At 40.7% G+C, this 19,440-nt stretch overlaps 1 protein-coding gene across 3 annotated transcripts; it reads left to right on the forward strand.

The window, feature by feature from the left end:
- Positions 1-289: 289 nt before the first annotated feature.
- CHST10 (carbohydrate sulfotransferase 10) lies at positions 290-19,201 on the forward strand. 3 transcript variants are annotated; one of them, XM_053935093.1, is made up of 7 exons: positions 290-754; positions 5,532-5,666; positions 8,438-8,535; positions 11,228-11,462; positions 13,698-13,803; positions 15,667-16,154; positions 17,171-19,201. In XM_053935093.1, the coding sequence occupies exons 2-7, from the start codon at positions 5,567-5,569 to the stop codon at positions 17,239-17,241; spliced, it is 1,098 nt and encodes a 365-aa protein (XP_053791068.1). In that variant the 5' UTR covers positions 290-754; positions 5,532-5,566; the 3' UTR covers positions 17,242-19,201. The 3 variants fall into 3 exon arrangements, with proteins under 3 accessions (XP_053791068.1, XP_053791070.1, XP_053791069.1); XM_053935094.1 differs by lacking the exon at positions 290-754 and adding an exon at positions 802-1,439; XM_053935095.1 differs by having other exon boundaries at positions 15,667-19,201.
- Positions 19,202-19,440: the final 239 nt, after the last annotated feature.

Below are 19,440 nucleotides of genomic sequence, written 5' to 3' on the forward strand. Positions count from 1 at the left end.
GAAATTTTTTGGGAAAATTTCTTCATGGAAAGGTTGTCAAACATTGGCAGAGGCTGCCAAGGGCAATGGCTAAATCACCTTCCTGATGCGTTCAAAAACCATATGGACGTGACCCTCGGGGACAAGGTTTAGTGGTGGCTTTGGCAGTGCTGGGGGAACGGTTGGACTCAAAGATCCTAGAGGTCTTTTCCAGTATAAATGATTCTGTAATTTCCAGATGCATATATATTTTTTAAACATGAGCGTATCTATCTACGAAAGATATTTTAACAGTTAAAAAACCCAAACGTAACATCCCAAACACACGTACACAACGGTATACTCCTGAGTCCAGCTGGAACGCCCGCCCGAGGGGAAGGAGGGAAGAGGCGGGGAGGGGAGGGCAGAGCTGCCCAGCCCGCCCTCTATTCCTCCATTCCTCCCTCCCTCCCTCCCGCCTTCGGGCGGCCGGGTGCGGCGCTGCGTCTTCTCGCAGCCGAACCGGGCCGTCCCCGCGGCGGCCTTCACCTTCCTCCCCTTCCCGGCGGCGGGGCTGGGGCCTGCCCGCGGCCCCGGGAGGAGATGGAGGCGGCGGCGGCAGGGCCGGGCGGCGGCGGCAGGGGCTGAGCGGGGCCGGGGAGCCGCCGCCGCCCGCAGCCGGGCGGGGGGGATGCGCCGGCAGCCGGGGCCGCCCGAGCGGGCCGGCCGTGCCGCCGAGTGAGGCGAGACCCCGCCGCCGCGGGCCGGGGCTGCGCGCAGCGGCGCTGGAGGGCCGGTAAGCCGGGGAGGGGCCGGGCAGGGCCGCGGGGGGAGGCCTGGCGGCCGCCAGCCCCAAACAGAGGCTCCTCCGGCACCCCGGGTCGGGCGGGGAAGCTAGCGGGCGCTGCGGGCATGTGCTGTCCGTCTCTGCCGGGTGAGGGGAAGTCCGCTCAGCTTCGTCCTCCTCCTCCAGAACGGGAAAAGTTTATGTCTGTTCGTCCCAGGTCCTTGCGCCCGGAGCCGGGCTGGGACTGGCGCTGGGCATTGCCTCGGCTCGTCCCCTGCCGTCAGAGCACGGTCCTGACCCTTCTTCTTGGCGGGGACCGCTCTGGTCTTACGGTATGAATGGAGCTCCCATGAAGCCTGGAAGCTGCCGTTCCCAGCAGTGAAGAGCGCGGGGTGCCCGCTGGACTGGAGCTGGTGTCTGTCAGACAGGGCACGGCGTGCGGGGGGGACGCAGGGTCCCGGTCGCAGCCCGCGGCCGCGGGACGGGCGCACGCCGGGCCTGCCCCGGGCCGAGGTGGGTGCCGCAGCTGGTGCCGGCGCTGCTGCCCTGGTCCTTGGTTCACATGCCGCTGACAGGTGAACTGCGCGCTCAGGGAGCGCTCCGGGCCCCAGCAGGAGCTGGAAGAGCAGACACACAGGCCTGTTGGTGCCCTCGGGAGGAGGAGAGCCTTAGGAAAGAACCAGCCTGTTACAATGTATGTTAGAACGTTAAGTAGCACCACGCAGCTTGCCAAAGGAGTGTCTGTGATATATATTAGTCTGAATTTTTTTTTAAGTGTAACAAATTGGCCAGATTTTCTTACCTGTAAAATAACACAAAGGAAGCATTGATGAAAATGAAGTAGGTTGTCCCAGTTAGCTGTTGCTTGGCCTTCCTTACCAGTTCCATTTCCAGTGACGTGAGTCATCATGTGCTGATGGGCAAGCAGTTGGGAGTTTGAGCCTCCTGGCGTGTCACTGCCATTGACGATGCGTACAGGGACTGTCCTGCCAAGGAGCCCCTGTGCAAGCAGCATAAGCTGCAGAGCCAGAGACTGTGCGCTGAGTTTTAATGCTGCTTACATCGTTCGCCCTTTGAAGACAGCAGTCTTCTGCAAAGAATGAGTGTTTATTCGAGGTAGCAGGTTACTTGCGGGCCTTGGGTCAAGCCTGCAACTCTGTGTCTCGGTCTTTGGTTTATGTTTGTGTTAGGGCGTGTGTGTTGGTGATCCCATTTTTTTCTCATGCAAAACCCTTCATCTGGCTAATCTGAGGGTTATGTGACAGTTTGCCTTTGTGGTAGCCCTGAGAGGGAAGGACAGAGGAATGGGTAGGGACAGGAGTTTTGAAATCTCATGCTCCTAAAAAGTGTAGAATTGCAATAAGAGGGAGAAACTAACCAGAGAGCTGTGCATTTCATTGTGAGAAAATGGATTAAACCTTCAAGATATTTCTTGCTTTTGTCTACTTGTAAAGAAAAATTGTGTTTTAGACAATCAGAAATAAAGACTGTTTTGGAAGCTGAAGGAGCCTTTTAAAGAGAAAAAACAGAAACTAGTACCTGTATTTACTAGAAAATAAGTGCAGGAGAGGCAACAGAAATGCAGTAAAGTTAGAGATAAAATAGGAAATGTAACTGCCCTATGTGAAAACAACAAAAATATTAAGGTAGAGACAGAGAAACAGCATAAACACATTCTTTTTTTTAAAGTACTGATCGTTACATTTAAGCGAGCATAATGGCTGAGGTACTCCTGTCTGTAACTTTGAATAGTTCTGCTTCTTGAGATCAGTGATGAGCTGCTGATACAGATATACTTTAGGATGCTAGAAGTAACACTGTAGTAACATCATAATTACATTATGACAGATCCTCTGACAAGACTCTTACATTCATGAGTATGGTTGCAGATTTCCTGTGCACATTAAAAAAAAAAAGAGTAGACAAAACTGCTTAATGTTTTCCTCTTAGCTTCCACTTCTTGAAGGGTAAAAGTGGTGGTTCTTTATGGATGGGGCTGCAGTTCTGACCCCTTCCTGCTCTCTAAGCCCTGTCCTTAAGGTGAGAATTGTACTGCTTGTAGGTGACTGGCTGAAATGTTCTCCTGTCCCTGCAGCACAGGACCTGGCAGCAGGGTCCTCTCTCTACTAACTGCATTTCAGGTCAGAGCACACAAGAACTGCATTTCCCATGTGATTGAACACATTTTCTTAGAAATCCAATACATAAATTACATAAGGGGATATAGATCAATAGTCCTTACTGAATGGTGTGTATCCATCACTGTTGCAGAAGTGGGCAGACTAGCAGGGATGCTGTGAATGTTGGAGGCCATTTCTACCCTGCTTTATCTAGGACAAATATACTGAGTCGGGCAGAGAGGTTTGGCCCAGACTTCTCATTATACCTCTGAAAAGCCCATAGCTGATTGTTAGAGATTTTCCCCTGCAGAGTGTTCTCTGCAAGCTTCTGTCAGTCTGCTGCATTCAGCATTTTGAATGTTGAACAGTTCTCATGGATTTAGCAGAGCTACCTAAAAATACAAAATGTCATTGCTACAGTTCTATGTCTTGATATCATATCTGAATTTTTGTCTTATGTGAGGGCTGGAAATGAATGCAGTGTCTGAGAGTAAAGGTAACAAATCTCAGTGCTTAAGTGGAAGATGGTGCATTTCACAGCAGACTGAAAAATGAGGACCTTTGAGACGTGGTGGTTTTCAGCATGAATCTTAGGGCAGGCTTGCACTAGTGCAGTGGTAGGATGGGAATAACTTTTGAACTACTTAGCTGAAAAGAGGCCAGTCTGATGGAATTCCTACAATATTTGTATTTCCTGGTCAACAGTTTTCCAGATCATGAAGAATAAACATGTTTGGGATGTTGCATGATCAGTTGTCAACCAGGGAATTGCAGCAAAAAACAGGAGATGAAAAACATTGTCTTAATGGAGGTCACAGCACCTGCAAGTGTCCAAAAGACAGTTGATACTTAGGTGTCATGTTTTTAGAAGTACTTAAAAATGGACTCAAGAAAGAAGAGGGGGCAAAGAAAGAAATTTTCAGAAGCTGAGCTGAAAAATGAGAAGATAAAAGTAGGCCTGAACACTGCCATAATTGCTGATTTTTTTTTTTCCTTTAACTGGAGATATTCGGTTCTTTTCATCCTCTTACCCATTTTGCATACATTGTCTGGGTCCCAAGTCTGTTTTGAACAGGCAGTGCTTGACTGCCTGCACAGGTTTTCAGCATATCCTGAAGATGGTTCACTGCTGTTAGCTGTGGAGAGAATTCTTCCTGAAAATATTTGCATTGCTGGAAGGCAAAAGCTAGTTGGAAAAGCACTGGCACCTGTAGCAGTAGTAGTGATGTTGCAGGTGGACATGCTGAAACAACATCAAAACCAGGCTTACTTTTGTTATTGAAGCTTTGTGGGAATGAAGAAAGTGGAATACTGGTATATGACTGAGAAACTTAATAAAGACTTCCTTAGAAGTGTTAACTAACTTTTTTTTTTTTTTGCATCATAACTGGGAATGAGGGCATTTCTTGTATTCCTTGGCAATTAACTTAAATGCCAGTATAGAAATTGTGATCGCAAACCAATGACCCTCTCTCATTGAAGTTGCATGTGGCTACTTTAGGACTGAGTTTGATCCTATTGCAAGTTATAGGATTGTAGTGAGGATGTCATTGTATGAGATTTTTGTATCAGATCCTCTTTGGTTAAATGCTTGGATGTTGTGTTGCATGTGTTCTCAAAAGGAAGCATTCACTCTTTTCAGCACCTGAGTTCAGTGCCTCAGGTGTCTTATCTCTCCAGCAACAGTAGAGACAATAGTGCTATATTTTTGTAGGTTTTGGATGTAGGTAATTTTTTTAATTTGCAGTAGAGCTTTCACAGATACCTGGTGTCCATCCCCGTGTGTATTGCCCATCAGAAGTTGGAAATTCAGCTTAAGATACAGCCTAATATTTTCTATTTCTCTTAGTGGCTGGGAATTTCAATATTTTTTATCATTGATTTCCTTATATTTAATCTTACATTCATAGAAAAAAAAATTATTAAGACAGCAGTTTGAAAAATCAGGATAGAACCGTGTGTATTCAGTTGGTTCCTGTGGGTGGTTTCTTTGCACATTAAAACTGCTGTCTCAATTGTTTGAGTAACCCTTCGTGCACTCCTGAGGAAGTTCTGTCTTTGAGGCTTACCTGCAGGGAAACAGCTACAGGTAGTAGGCAGTGCTGCAAGGAAACCGAAAAATATCGGGTCAGCTTAAGCTTAGTGTTCCAGCTTGGTAGCTTCCAGCCTGTAATTTCTGTAGGCTGGGCAGGGGAAGAGTCCATGTTATATGTCATAAGCTAACTTGGGATGACCAAGTATAGTGTTAATGTTACATGTACCACTGAGAGCACAGCTTTTTTCATTCTCCCTTCCTTTCCTACAACGGGCTGTCTTGCTAAGCTGAGTCAAAGGGAAACTCTTCTTTAAAAAAAATGGGGGTTTTGATTTATGTCCCCAAACAGTCAGACAGACAGTGCTGTTCCCAGCACAAGCAGGAGTGGGGAATGTGTACACAGGGGTGAAGGAGTGAAGCCTCCCTTTGATAGCAGTCAGTGGTTACATTGTCTCAGCCTCAATGTTGCTTAAAAATATGGCTGAATGGACAAAAAGTTAAACGTGGAATCTACTGCTATGTTTTATGACACACATACGTATTAAAGTTTTTTTATTTTTGGTTATGGAAAGTATTTTTTCTAAACTGTAACAAAAATAATTAATGTGTCAATCTTTTCTGTTTCAAACAGGGAGTGCCAACTTTATATGGCTCACATCTGACAACATGCACCACCAGTGGCTGCTGCTAGCTGCATGCTTTTGGGTGATATTCATGTTCATGGTTGCTAGCAAGTTTATCACATTGACTTTTAAAGACCCAGATGGTAAGTTTAGTTTTAATGTTTGAAGGGAAACAAAAAACTGAATAGTGCTTCACAAAAATACTCTTTTCTATGAAAGTAGTTCTTGGCATGTTATCACTTCTTCATTAGGACTGAGAACAGAACAACTAAATTTCTGGAAGTGACAGTGCTGATATTCAGCTCCTTTTCTTGCAAATCTAACCTCACCAGAGATTTTTTTGGTGGTTAAGAACAGAAGGGATCATGTTTGGCTGTACTGTCTTGGCAGGTCTGCTTTTTCAAATGCATTTAGTTTCAGTATCGTTATCTACTAGGGGTAGAAGTTATGTGCAAAAACAACAGAGCACTATTACCTGTTTAAAGTCAGAAGAGACTCAGAGGGTACTGAAGAGTTCATTTCACATGATACTAATTTCTGTCTTTCTGTCACTGCTTGTCTTGTGGCTGAGGCGTTATGTAAAACTTCTGGAAAGTTTTATTTCATTTGCAATGTACTTTGCCTAGCCACCTCTGGCCTGCTTCTTGCGTTCAGTTTTATCCCCTGCTGTTTGACTTGTAAACAGCTTATAAGCTTTTGCTCAGCTTAAGTAGCTGAGATGTTATTAAGATGATGAGGAATTTAAGCCATTTGATGATTGATGACACCACACAGTATGTTACTTTTGTGTCTGCTTGGGAGCTGCTCTTACAAAGCTACCCTAGAGAGAGTTTTGGGTGAAGGTAATGATATGCTTCGAGTCTTAAGAGATCTGTGTTTCTGCATCTTCTTAAGACATGTAAAAAATACGCAACTTTTGAAAAATTGACACTTGTGCCATGTTTTTCAATTACTTGATAATGGATAAATACATTAGATGTACCTTTCTAAATAATATGCATCTGTGTGAAGATTTATTCAGCAAGTCTTACAGAGGAGAAATGTAGACTAATTTAGCTTTCCTTGGACCCAGCTGTTCTGTCCTCGTACATCTGCAAATCAGCTAGTCTTATGTTAGGTAGTTATATCTTTCAGTATTTCACTCTATGACAACTCTAGTTTCCCAGCTCAGGTATTCCTTGTGTGTTTCTTTTCATCAGAATTTGTCAGGAAAATTAAAATGTAGTTTAAAAAATAATTACTAGAGCATAGCCTCTGCATTTATTTGCTTTTTATTATCTTGGCTTGCCAAGTTTTTTCTCTTTTTTTTTCCTATGCTGAATCTTCCACTCCTATTGAATAGTTTTCTGAGCAGATAATACATAAATTCTTAAGCTTGTCCTGCAAAGGCATGACTATAGTTAAGTGTATATATGTGTTGGGATGTTTGTAATAAAACTAATTAAGGGAAATACTTTGAATATACCAAGAGAATTTTGGAGGAAGTCCAAACAGGATGGCAAATCCTGGAGAACCTCTTCTAGACTTAATAAAATATGACTTGTCAGAAATTTTTCTTATTTGGATGTGTCCTCCTAGCAGAAGGAATAAAACCATCAGATGCTCAGTGAATCAATGTTCTTTTGTTTAAGCCTTCTACTGATGTCTTGGGTGCATGAGCAATAGGAACTTCTTAAGGAGCAAGTTTCTGTCCATCGTTCCTAGTAGCATCTACAGGCATGCTTTTACACAATGATAGTGGAAAAATAGTTTAGCTGCTCTTTCACTGAATCAGATTACTTGTATTTTACAGAAGAACACCATGAAGCAAGTCTGTGCACAGCAACAATTACAGTTTCTGAATGCTTGAATGCTTACATTGCTTTCAGTTTTAACTTGCTTTTCCATGCATGCCCTTTGTTAAAATCCAATGTAGGCAGAGTAGAGTACTCCCTGAAGAAAAGGACATAGGCAGTGCACACATTTTCTCAACCATAAAACAGTAAGCCCCTGTGGATGCAGATGAGGAAGCATTATTCATAGAAGAATCTATGTGAAGAGAAAAGTAATCCAATATGGATGGAAATAAATTTTCAGGGAGAAAACATGTTATTTTTGCTTTGTAGTTAGGGAAAGCTGCTTCAAATTATTTTTTATTTTTCTGCACGGTGTAGACTAAAGCTAAAACCTTGTGTTATTTTTTGACTTTTCTGTACCATACTAAATGCAAAAGATGAAAAGAGTTCTTCTTTACATGGTTTAATTTGGTCTCAAACTATTAGCTGTCCTAAAATCACTAAAAAAGAATATTAGCTGAGTTTGTTGTTGTGAGACTCTCTAAGGAAGGCCATCAGTCCAAGTAATAAAGGAAGAGGGGATCTTTATTGTTGATTATAGGTGCTTACTTAGAGTACCACAGAAATAAAAGGGTGTCCATAGCGACACTTTTCTTTTTGCAAGTTTAATAGTCTACAAAAGAAGAAACTTTTTTACTAGCATAAGGGGAGAGAGGAACCTGATAGATTTAAGTTTTTATTTGGACATGCTTTGGCAAGTTCATTGAAAAACAAAAATCTGCTATGCACAAGTCCATATAGTTATAACAAATTGTCTATCAACTGCGATTTGGATTCGAGTTTGATGTCTCTGCATACTTTTTAGAAAAAAGCAAAGAAAACAATCAAAAAACCAAGTCAAATATAATGGGTATGTTTCTTTGATAAAACTCAAATAAAGTTGCATCCAAAATTCTCAGAGTACATCCTTTAAAATATTCATAGTCTGTGTCTGTCTTGTCTAGTACCTTTCCATGTAGAAACACTAGGGTGTTTTGGAAGTTTAATACAGACAGTAAAGTTCATGTGTTTTAGTTGTAAAGCAAAAATAGGTACTTTCCCCTCACCTTCTGTAATGCTGTTATCTCTCCCTTCTTTAGGCTATGGTGCCAAGCAAGAGCCATTGATACTGACAGCTGTTACAAAAGTGGAGGAGGTACATGTGCCAGAGGAAAAACATTGGCCTGAAGAATTCCAGGTGCATATTGTTGAGATAAGGGTTATGTGTATTAAAGAGTAGAAGAAAGTAAGAGATTATGGAAGGGCTTCCTGCTGTTAAGATGAATTGCTAGACAGGATTTTTTTATTCAGACTGTTCTATTTAGATAGAGCCGACAGAATTCATTTTTACTTCACAAAGCTGGTTTGTTACAGTAACCTGCTGTCTTGTTTCATCTGAATTATTCAACTTAATGTGTTTCCATTTCTAGGAGAAAATTGTTACAGTACTCCTTCATCAAGTCAGGACAGTTGTTTTTATTAGCCTTTTTAATATAATGGCCCAGTTTTGGATTTCTTGTGTTCTGTCTTGCCATAGCAATCAGGTTTGTGGTTGTTGAGGGCAAGCCTGTGTCTGCTCTATTCTCTTAGACTTCTGCCCAATCTCTCTGTTTCTTTTCATCACTGTCAATTTCTTCTTTGTATTTTGTGCTCTTTCTGTTTCACATTTCAGCATTTTCCAAAGTAGAACATGAACACAATAGTAGTCAATACCAGTTGATCTTTTAGATGCATAGTTCTGTGCTTTCAGCAAATTGACAATTAAACTCTGAAAATCCTTTATACAAATGTAAATTTGAGACCAATTCCAAAGTTCACTAAATCTTTTTTTTTCTTTTTTTGCATTAGTACATAAGTCATCTTGTGTTTAAAGTATTTTTGTGATGCAGCATGGAAGGTAGGTTAGCTGTGTAAACATGACTCTTTTTGTGTTCATTTTTCAAAAGCACAAAATTTCAGTTACCTTCAAAATACTTGGGAAAAACACTTTGTTCAGTGGAAGGTAGGTATGTATAGAGAGATTTAATAGCTTTCTTTACTAGTATGGAAGAGGATAATAAGGTTTCTGGATCTAAAACAATTCCCTCTTGACTTCCTGACAGCATGGAACGTAGACTAACAACATTAATTTTGGTTACATGCAGAAAGAATTGTTTGGACAGATAAAATAATCTGACAGATGGTTCAGATTACATTCTGAGCAGGAGGTATTGGAGAAGAATAACAAACAGAAAAAGCAGATTTTTTTTTTCCTTATGAAAGGTTGGGACAAAAAGTAAAATAATTCCTTTTTCATCTGTAGTTTGGACATGGTACCTAAAATCATAGAATCACAGAATGGTTTCAGTTGGAAGGGACTGTTGAAGACCATCTAGTTCCAAGCCCTCTGCTATGGACAGGGACACCTTTCATTAGCCCAGGTTGCTCAGAGTCCCATCCCACTTGGCCTTGAACAGTTCTGTGGTGGGCCATCCATCGCTTCTCTGGGTAACATGTTCAAGTGCCTGACCACCCTCAGAGGAAAAAAAATCCTTCCTAATGTCTAAACCTGCTTTTTTTCAGTTGAAAATCATTCCCCCTGTCTTGTCACTGCAGGCCCTGGTAAAAAGTCTGTCTTTCTTACAAACCCCTTGTGAGCATTGAAAGGCTGCAGTGAGGTTTTCTTGGAGCCTTTTCTTCTCCAGGCTGAGCAGCCACAGCTGTCTCAGCCTGTCGTCATAGGAGAGGTACTCCATCTTGGACCATCTTCATGGCCTCCTCTGGACCTTCCCTTAACAGGTCCATGTCTTTCCTGTGCTGGGGCCCCAGGGCTGCATGCAGCACTCCAGGTGGCAGTAGAGCAGAGTACAGGAGGAGAATCACCTCCTTTGACCTACTGGCCACTGTACTTTTTTTATGTGGTCCAGGGTGCAGTTGGCATTCTGGGCTGCAAGTACACACTGCCAGGACATACCCAATTTTTCACTTTTCAGTATCCTCAAGTCCTTGGCAGGGTTGATCTCAATCAGTTCATCCCCTAATCTGTATTGATATTAGGGATTGCCATTCAGTTAGTGGAAAGGTGAAAATTTGTCAGTAGAAATTTCAACTTTCCTATCACCTCTTTAAGTAGAGAAGTTCCTTTTTCCTCTCCACTAGTTGTGAGGCAAAAGGTGCTTGTGGTTCTTTAGTCTCATAAAAATGAGACATGAGAAACAGCTCATCCATTTTTGGGGAATGGTATCCTGCTACTTTTATTTGTCACACTGATGCTCATTGTTCACATTTTTATTTACCTGATTTTATGTCAACTTGGATAAATGGAAACACTGGATGCCTACAGGTGCTAGAAAACAACACAACAACACAGAACTTTTATCCTAAATTTTTTCACAGCCAGATGGGTCACAAAATATTCAGAGTTGGAAAGGACCCACAAGGATCATACAGTCGAACTCTTAGCCTGCACAGGACGTCCCTAAGAATCACACCATGGTCAACCCCATCTTCTCAGAGCGTAAAGCATAATTTATGTTGAAATTCCTGTCCTAACCTCTCAAAAGCTTTCTTACAGGTTGTTGAAACTCTGTGGGAGTTCCAGTATTTGATCAAAGCATGTTTTATCCACACAGATAAGGCTCTGTTGCTGTGCAGCAGACTTAAATTGTTGTATGGAAAAGCTCTTACTACTGTATACTACCATGTAATGTCTTAAGAGCTGAACCAAAGTACAGCAGCAGCACAGGAAGCAAACTGTGGGCTACTCCTTTAGTTAATACGTAGCAATGTTTTAATCATGAATCTGGGAGTCATTAGGGTGCATAGTTTGGGGATTTTTATACTTTAGAATTTGATCTGAAAACTAAAATCTTTAACTTTTGTTTTTTCTTTCTCCTCTGCATTTCATAAAGCCAACTGGAAAAGCTTTTTCAGGAAATCTGATCCGCCAGCCCCTGGTTCATATGGAAAGACTTGAGCTTCTCAGGAATGTCTGCAGAGACACTGCATTGAGAGATCTCTCTCATACTGCAGTTTCCAAATTCGTCTTGGACCGAATATTTGTGTGTGACAAGCACAAGATCCTGTTTTGTCAGACGCCAAAAGTGGGCAACACTCAGTGGAAAAAAGTCTTGATTGTTTTAAATGGTACCAACTTTTCTGTGGGTGTGTGGGTTTCTTTGAGGAGGAGGAGGAAATGGAATTGCTCTAACTGGGGCAACTGAAATGGATTCTTTCTGCATGTCTGTACACTCATACTTAATTTCAGCTTTTTATTTATCACAGTTATTTTTATTCCATTCAAAACATCCCCTTAAAATTAGATCTGTTCTTTCTGTAAAAGTAAGTATTGTTATTACATGGCTCTAAAGTTATTTGAGTCATGACAGAGTACCCATATGTATGTAGTAGGTAGGTTTCTTATCTTTGAAGGGGTGTACTAAATTATAGAATTTGAAAGTGTGTGACAAGGTATTATAATTGCTAAGTAACAATGAAATTTCTGGCTAAAGGCCAGTGACTTTTAACTAGATATTTTAGCCATGAAGAAAGCCAGTTAAAACTTGGCAGCTCCTGTTGGTCTATCTTGCTGAAATCTTGTGTGTGTTCTGTCAGTGAACCATCTAAAGAGTTACGAAAGTTTTGAGGTGCTTAACACAATAGTTTGGTCACCAAAGGTATTTTATAAAAGATGGTGAAAGAAAGAATAAAGGGACGAGTGTGTTTGAATAATTAGCAAATGAGCTGTGTCCCTCAGCAAAGCTTTTCTAGTAAGCACTACTAACATTAAAACCTTCAATGTTAATTTCATCCTTGGTCTATGGGTGTGAGCTAAAAATCTAGCAGATATTCCCATACCTATGTGTGTGCATGTTTCTTAATACCTATGAAAGCCACACTCAAAGTACTAAATATGGAACTATGTGTGGGCATTGGAAGTACCTGCTCTTAGCAGCATTTGAGAGATAAATGCAAAGAATGCCTCAGGATGGGCAGGCACGTATTGGCTATGCTGAGTGGAGGATAACTCACATCTGAACAGCAGGGAACGTTTCACCTTGAGTTTCCTAGTTCTGTCATGTTGGATAATGATAGAAAATTGCTTCCACATAAACATTGGTCTCTTTTGCCTTAAGCTGCCAGTGCATTGGTATCTGCTGATGAAGTCTACTGCTGTAGTTGACCTAAGTTTCTCCTCTTTTGGTAGACTCCGAAGGCAAGGCTGATACTTGAGGGGGAATAATTTATGTCCAAATACCTTAGTGGTATTTGGAGGTTCAGGAGGGGGAAATGCAACAGTGGTGCTGTGAGGGAGCTAACTTTACTACTGCTTGTACTGACTATGTTCTCTCAATGAATGCAAGATATTGGTTTCTGAGGGTATCTCATCTGACATCTGTTGTCCACATGTGATTCACCTATGGTGCCAAAATATACAATTGAAAACTTGAAACTGATAAAATACAGTCTTCACCCCTCACCCCTGCCCCCTCCAGGAAAAAAAAATTGGAAAACTGAGCAGCTGAGTGGTGTGTATTATTCACTTCAGTTCTGGAAACAAGAAGGCTGTAGAGGCTTTCACTTAACAGGCTTGTTTTGTAGCACCCTGTGCTTGTTGCAGGTTGATATTCTGAAACGATGCTGTTGTGTGAAGGCTTATACCTAAAGCCCAGGGGGCCACATGAGATGTTTCTCAAGGTCATAAAACCTTCCAGGATCAGGATACTAAAATGAACACAGCAGAGTTAAGTGACGTTATTTTTCTTGTCAGCTCATGTGCTTGCAGAAATGAGTATCTGGAGACTTATGTTGTTAATTTTAGTGCCTTTTAATCTGTGGAGTATTCTCTGATTGGAATTTTTGTTTCAGCACAGCATACTTGTTAAAAAAAACTTTATGAATCCTGAAAGCAAAGTAGTTTTGCATTGAAACAGTTCCAAAAGCAGCTCATAGCATTTATTTTTGTTGGTGGTTGAAGCTCAGCCAAAAAGCTGGTTCCTTCTTCTGAGTTAATCCTGAAAGTCTTCCTCCATTTATATGTGCAGGCAGAGGGAAAGAGAATGGGGACACTGACATGTGAGGAGTTACAGGCTTAGACATAATTGCTGATGAAATTTGTAGAATATGTTTTTCTGAGAATTTTGGGGCCATTTGGTCTTGGACCTTGATGTCACATACCCTGAAGAATTTTAAGAGTTTTCAGCTTCGCAGTCAGACTCTCTCATAATTTAACAGTTTTAAACATAGTACCTTTAAATGGTAAAAATAAAGAAAAGAGAAAGACATAAAAGTGTCAGCCAAAGGCATGCATGCTTGCTTATCCTCACTGTTTTTTTTTTTTTTTCCCTTGAATGACTCACTCTCTCATTTTGACTTGTCCAGGAGCATTTTCTTCCATAGAAGAGATCCCAGAAAACATTGTACATGATCATGAGAAGAATGGCCTACCACGCTTGTCCTCTTTCAGTGACTCTGAAATTAAAAAACGGTAAGTGGCCCTGCCAGTGAGTGTGGGAGGGGTTTGAGGTCAGTGGTGTTATGAGCAATCAAGCTGAAGTCTGCATCTGAAACTGAGGGCAGCAGGGTTTCTGCTCCATCACTTGTATTATGGCACTATTCTGTTATCCTCACAGATGTTGCTGTATCTGCCTTCCCACTGGCTTTGAAGGAGAACACCAGTGTAATTTGTGATTTAGTTAGGTGAGCCAACCAACTCCCTGGGATATAAGGTTTCTGTAATTCAGTGCCTACCTAGTTGTTAGATAGCTGACCTTCAGAGCCAAAGGTTTAATTGGACAGCCAATCCTGATGTCTCGTATGGTAAACCTTACTGCCTACAGGTAAGATTGTCATTGCAGCAGACTTACTTACTGGGATTGAGCTGGTTAGATTTCAATTGTTAGTGCTTCTTAGCCCCAGAATATTTTCCATTCAGCTGAACCACTTTGTCTTCCTGTTTAAGTGCTTCTGGTTATTTTCAGAGCCAAAAATACTCTGCAATAGAACTTCTACATTACTTTAGTTAGATTTTTAACTGTGCCTGCTCTCATCTCTACTAGAGCCTATGCCATGTATTATCCCTGTAAGGGGTGGGAACATGGCAACAGGACATAGGATGACAGTGGACACTTGTAAGCATGTGCTTGCATGAGTTTGTGTGCATTACACCATTCTGAAAAGTCAGCCCTTTATACCTGTGTTACATGTTAGTAGAGCTCAGCCCAAGGGTTTTTGTTGCATGCAGTGGCACAAGGACATTTGTCACAGCTGTGCCTGTAGAATTGGGGTCACTTGATTGTGTTGATATTGTGCAAAGGAAAATACGGTCACTGCATTCTAGAGAACGTGGATCTGTTTCTCTCCCTGTGAGCAGCTCTGCAGAAAGGAGCTGTTCACCGGGGGGTAAGCCCTATTTAGGATATATGAAGTTGAATCCATTATTGCTTGGATTGCTGCATTTTGCTCAGCATGGAAGCTATGCTGGAGGTGTGTAACATGGGTTTGGTTTGGATCTGAAATTGCCAGAGTTTTAGGTGTGGAAAGCAGGATGGTGTGGATTTGTTGACTCAGTTTGCTGACCTCTGTTAGCCCTGCCTGGCTAGGAGTAAGTCAGGAGTATCTGAAGTATGATGCAAGTGGTGTACAGGCTGAAGAAGCCATCCACGTCCAGTCCATCCATCCTTATTTCAGTGAGGACTGAGCTCTCAATCTCTTTTCTTAGCTATTTATTGAAATCAACTTTGTTTTAAATTTATTTCTCCTACATATAATCTGACTACAGAATATTACATATTACAGTATCACAGTATTAAATTAAATTCTGTTGAAAACTGTGGTCTCATGTTTCAGTGGTGCTTTCAGCCATTATTGAAAGCATGATGAAGCATCAAAATAAAATACCATTCTTAACTTCTTTGTACTTAAGCAGCAATTTATCTAACTTCCTACCAGTGAAAAATGCAGCCTTCTATATGCATTTAGCTGCACCAATGCACTTTTCTCCATGTCCTTATGTATTTTGGCTTTTTGAGCTTGATCACATGACATTACAAATATCTTTAACTTGGAGCTCTCAGTGTCTTTTGTCTCCTGTTTATTATGGATTGAGATAAGCTAAAGTCCTTCAATTTGAATAAAATGTGAAAACTAGGATTAACCATTTCTTCTTTGTCCTGTATGTAAAAACTGCTAGTAAAAAGACATAAATTGTATTTAGTCCTATTGATGATAATATTGAGGCAAGTGTTCTAAGATTCATGTTGCTGTGTCTGTGGTCAGAGTTCATGTACATTTTGTAAGTATATGCTAAACACTTTCTTTAATTATTTAATTTTTTTCTTCCTCTGTCTAGACTGAATTTATACTTCAAGTTTTTTATTGTTAGAGATCCATTTGAAAGACTTATTTCTGCGTTTAAGGACAAGTTTGTGCACAATCCTCGGTTTGAACCTTGGTACCGGCATGAAATTGCTCCCGGCATCATTCGTAAGTACAGGAAGAATCGCACAGAGACCAAAGGGCTGCAGTTTGAGGATTTTGTGCGCTACCTGGGGGACCCTAATCACCGATGGCTGGATGTTCAGTTTGGTGACCACATCATTCACTGGGTAACGTATGTGGAACTTTGTGCTCCTTGTGAAATCACATACAGTGTGATCGGACACCACGAAACCCTGGAGGACGACGCTCCATATATCTTGAAAGCAGCTGGCATAGACCACTTGGTATCATACCCCACAATCCCACCAGGCATAACAGTGTACAACAAAACAAAAGTAGAGCGGTATTTTTCAGGAATTAGCAAGAGAGACATAAGACGCCTCTATGCACGATTTGAAGGTGATTTTAAACTCTTTGGTTATCGTGAGCCTGATTTCTTGCTTAACTGACACCTGGGATAAGATCTGAAAAAGTGTCTTATGGATTAATCTAATCCTGTGTGAATACCAGCTGCAACACTGGCAGAGCTGAGAATGACCATTTGTTTTCTAGCTTTTTGATGTTGCTCCTCTTTTCAGTGAAATATTTGTCATATGAACAAGTAGGGGCTTACAGTTGTTGTTTCCTGACAATGTTTTCCGTACATTATTGCAATCTGTTAGGAATTATGTCTCTGTTATCTAAAATACAGAATTTGACTTCTCCCCTCTTCCCTCCAGGAAAAAAAAAGGGAGAACAAATGGGCTATGGTCTTCCTCTCCTCCCAGACAGAATGCCATTTTTGAAATATTGTGAAGTATTTGTAAAGATGGCAATTTCACTGTAGGTTAACCCTGACACATGGGTAAACATAATGATTCCTGCTCATGAGAAAGTCATGTAGTCTCCCATGAGCTTTGTAAATGAGAGGCCAGTACAAGACTAGAAATTAATTAAATGCTTGACAAATATAACCATCTGTGTTCTGCCATGTGACTGCTACAATAACGCTGATCTAATCCCATTCTTGTTTGTCCAAAAATGAACCTAATTAGACAGACGTTTTTAGGGATGTAAGAAAATGAACTGGTTCCACATCCCAATTTTCTGTATTTTTGCCAAGTGTTTACTGTATTTACTACTAGTGTACTGAGCCTCATAATTCTACTTTTGATTTTCAAGGGATTATTTAACTCCTGGCTATGTAAGTTATGTGAGACCACCAGCTGCAAGTGGAGCATAGAAGAAATATGAAACTGTTAAGGAAAATTAATTTAAAGTATCAGTTGTATTTGTGGGAGTACATATAATAATCACAAGATGCTCTCACACAATTTAACTTGTCTTTTCTTCTAACAGTTAAGATTAATAAAGCAAGATGTCATATTAAAGAGCTGCTTACTTGGATTAAAGATCCACCTTTTTCTTATATCCAGCCTTGCCCAGTTCAGTACCTCAGAGAACAGAAAGATTATCCCCCTCTGAAAATTCATCTTCCTACTGCTAAAGGAGAGAAGAAGACAAGATGAATCCCTGATTTTTCCAGTGATTTACTGCCATGGTGTCTCAAGTCAAAAATTACTAACATTTATGTTGCTGACATGGTAAATTGGCTATTTGCCAAAAGTTTAAATGTCACCTAAATTTGTGTACCCATTTTATGCATTAAAAAAAAAAAAAAGAAGAACTGTATTGAGTGGATGCAGCCATCATATTTGCTTGTGCTTGTCTTGTGTCATATAAAGAGCAGTCTCTTGTCTGAGTTCACCAGCAATAAAAATCAGCGTGCTGCCAGAAGAGGGATAGACCAAATATCTGAAATAGGAATTGCTCTGTCGCAGTGAGCATGTGAACTGTATTTTTTAAATCATAGTCCCTAAAGATTTATTTTCAAATCAGCATAATGTTGTTTCCTAGAAATGGTAATGATGGCCAGTGCTATGGAATCTGCTTTTAGATCCAGCCACTGTGTGTTTTGATAGCTTTCTGTATTAACACAAGGAAGCATCTTGCACTTGTGTAACAGGAAAACTGTGCCAAGCTGACATGTGCTGCTACCCACAAACAGGAAGCCCTGTTGTAGGTGGAAATGTTTTCAGAAAGATCTCAACAGATGAACTGAAATAAAGGAAAATCATTAACTGGGCATTGTTAGCAAGAGAATAATCCAGGGTGGCAAAGTTGGAAGGTAGGATATTTTTTCAAGTTGGTTTGTTTTGGTTTTTTTAACAACAATTACAGTGCCCTAACTTGTTAGTTCTTAACCAATGACAAAAAGATGTTAACAGCTCCAGGTTTTTCTGTGGTTTTCTTAATATGGAAACTTAGTAAAATGCACTACTAAATGCATTTTGGAGCTAATAACCTGATTGATTACTTTGCTGCCAATTTGAAATGTAACAGTGAATAATGTATAGTAAATTCAGGCCTTAAAGTTTAATAAAGTAGAATTGTTTTCCTCTGAAAGTATAAGCTACTGATCACACAGAAGGCCAATGTATGTTTTTCTTTTTCCTTGGTAAATTACTTAATGTATTGCTTGCCTAAAAATTGCCAGATGAAAAGTGCTACATAAATATTAAGTAATAATATTTTTTTCTGATAACTTTCTCTGCATTGAGTTCTGAGCTCTGAACAGAGTTACGGACTGACGTAGGCAGAGGTGTATAATCCTCTCCCATCTCTGTGTTCCCATGCTTTTCAGGCTGGAACTGGAATGTATGTTATCATTTCTTCAATTCAAATGAAGCTTCTCCTTTCAGTTATATGTTCCTGAGCTATATTTTCTTTCTAGAAGCGTGGTTTCTTTTTTTTTTTTTTTTTTCTTCCTTACATGGCTGAAGTAACAATGGTGCAATTTTGATACCGTGATGGTCCTTGGCAGGGCTCTCCTTAAATTGGTGCAGTGCAGGCAGGACAGTCAGAGTGTGCTGTGTTAGGGAGGAGGCTCTTGCAACGCCAGTTATGATAAATTAAATGCTTGTGGTTTGTTTTAGCTTGATTGTACTCTGCACAAGGCTTTTACAAATGTAGTCTCAGTGGCACGCACAAACATCATTTGGCTGTTCAGATGTTATTTGCATACCACTTTCAAACTGCAGATGATACTTATGTCATATTTTTGGAACTGCTGGCCCAGATTATTCTTTCTTATTATTGTTACAGCTTCAGAAAACAAATTCACATCCTTACTTTGTGCATCTGTGTCTCTTTGTTGTCTCTCCTCAGCAGCTTTTGAATCCTTTGGCCCATTGAATCCTTGGTACACATTTTGCAAAGGAAACTCAAGGGGTACAGTTTTACTGTATCTGCTCATATGGATCTCCTGATTTCTAATGGACTCCCTTCCCTAGTGCTCCGTACAGTTTGGCCTCTTAGCTAACAAAGACAAAAATTAAATTCAGCTGTAGTGCATGGGTCTGTTATCTTCACGTTCCTAATAAAATTGAGCTGACTGGGTTTTTTGAGATCTTGGGAGTAAGAGGGTTTGTCTTGTGAAAACAGATTCAGAATTTATTTGCTTGTGAAACAACTTTGTGGTAATGCCTATCCCCTTTTAACTTCAGCACACAGCGCATTGTCACTGCTGTGCTTTCTGATTGCGTGCCATGAAGATGTTTTTCTGTAGTTAAAAATACATGTGCTTCTTTTTTTTTTATTTTGGGAACTGTTCTGTCAAAGAAAATGTCTCAAAAATATGAATTCT

Source organism: Vidua chalybeata, chromosome 2 (assembly GCF_026979565.1).
Source record: "Vidua chalybeata isolate OUT-0048 chromosome 2, bVidCha1 merged haplotype, whole genome shotgun sequence".
Lineage (NCBI taxonomy): Eukaryota > Metazoa > Chordata > Aves > Passeriformes > Viduidae > Vidua > Vidua chalybeata.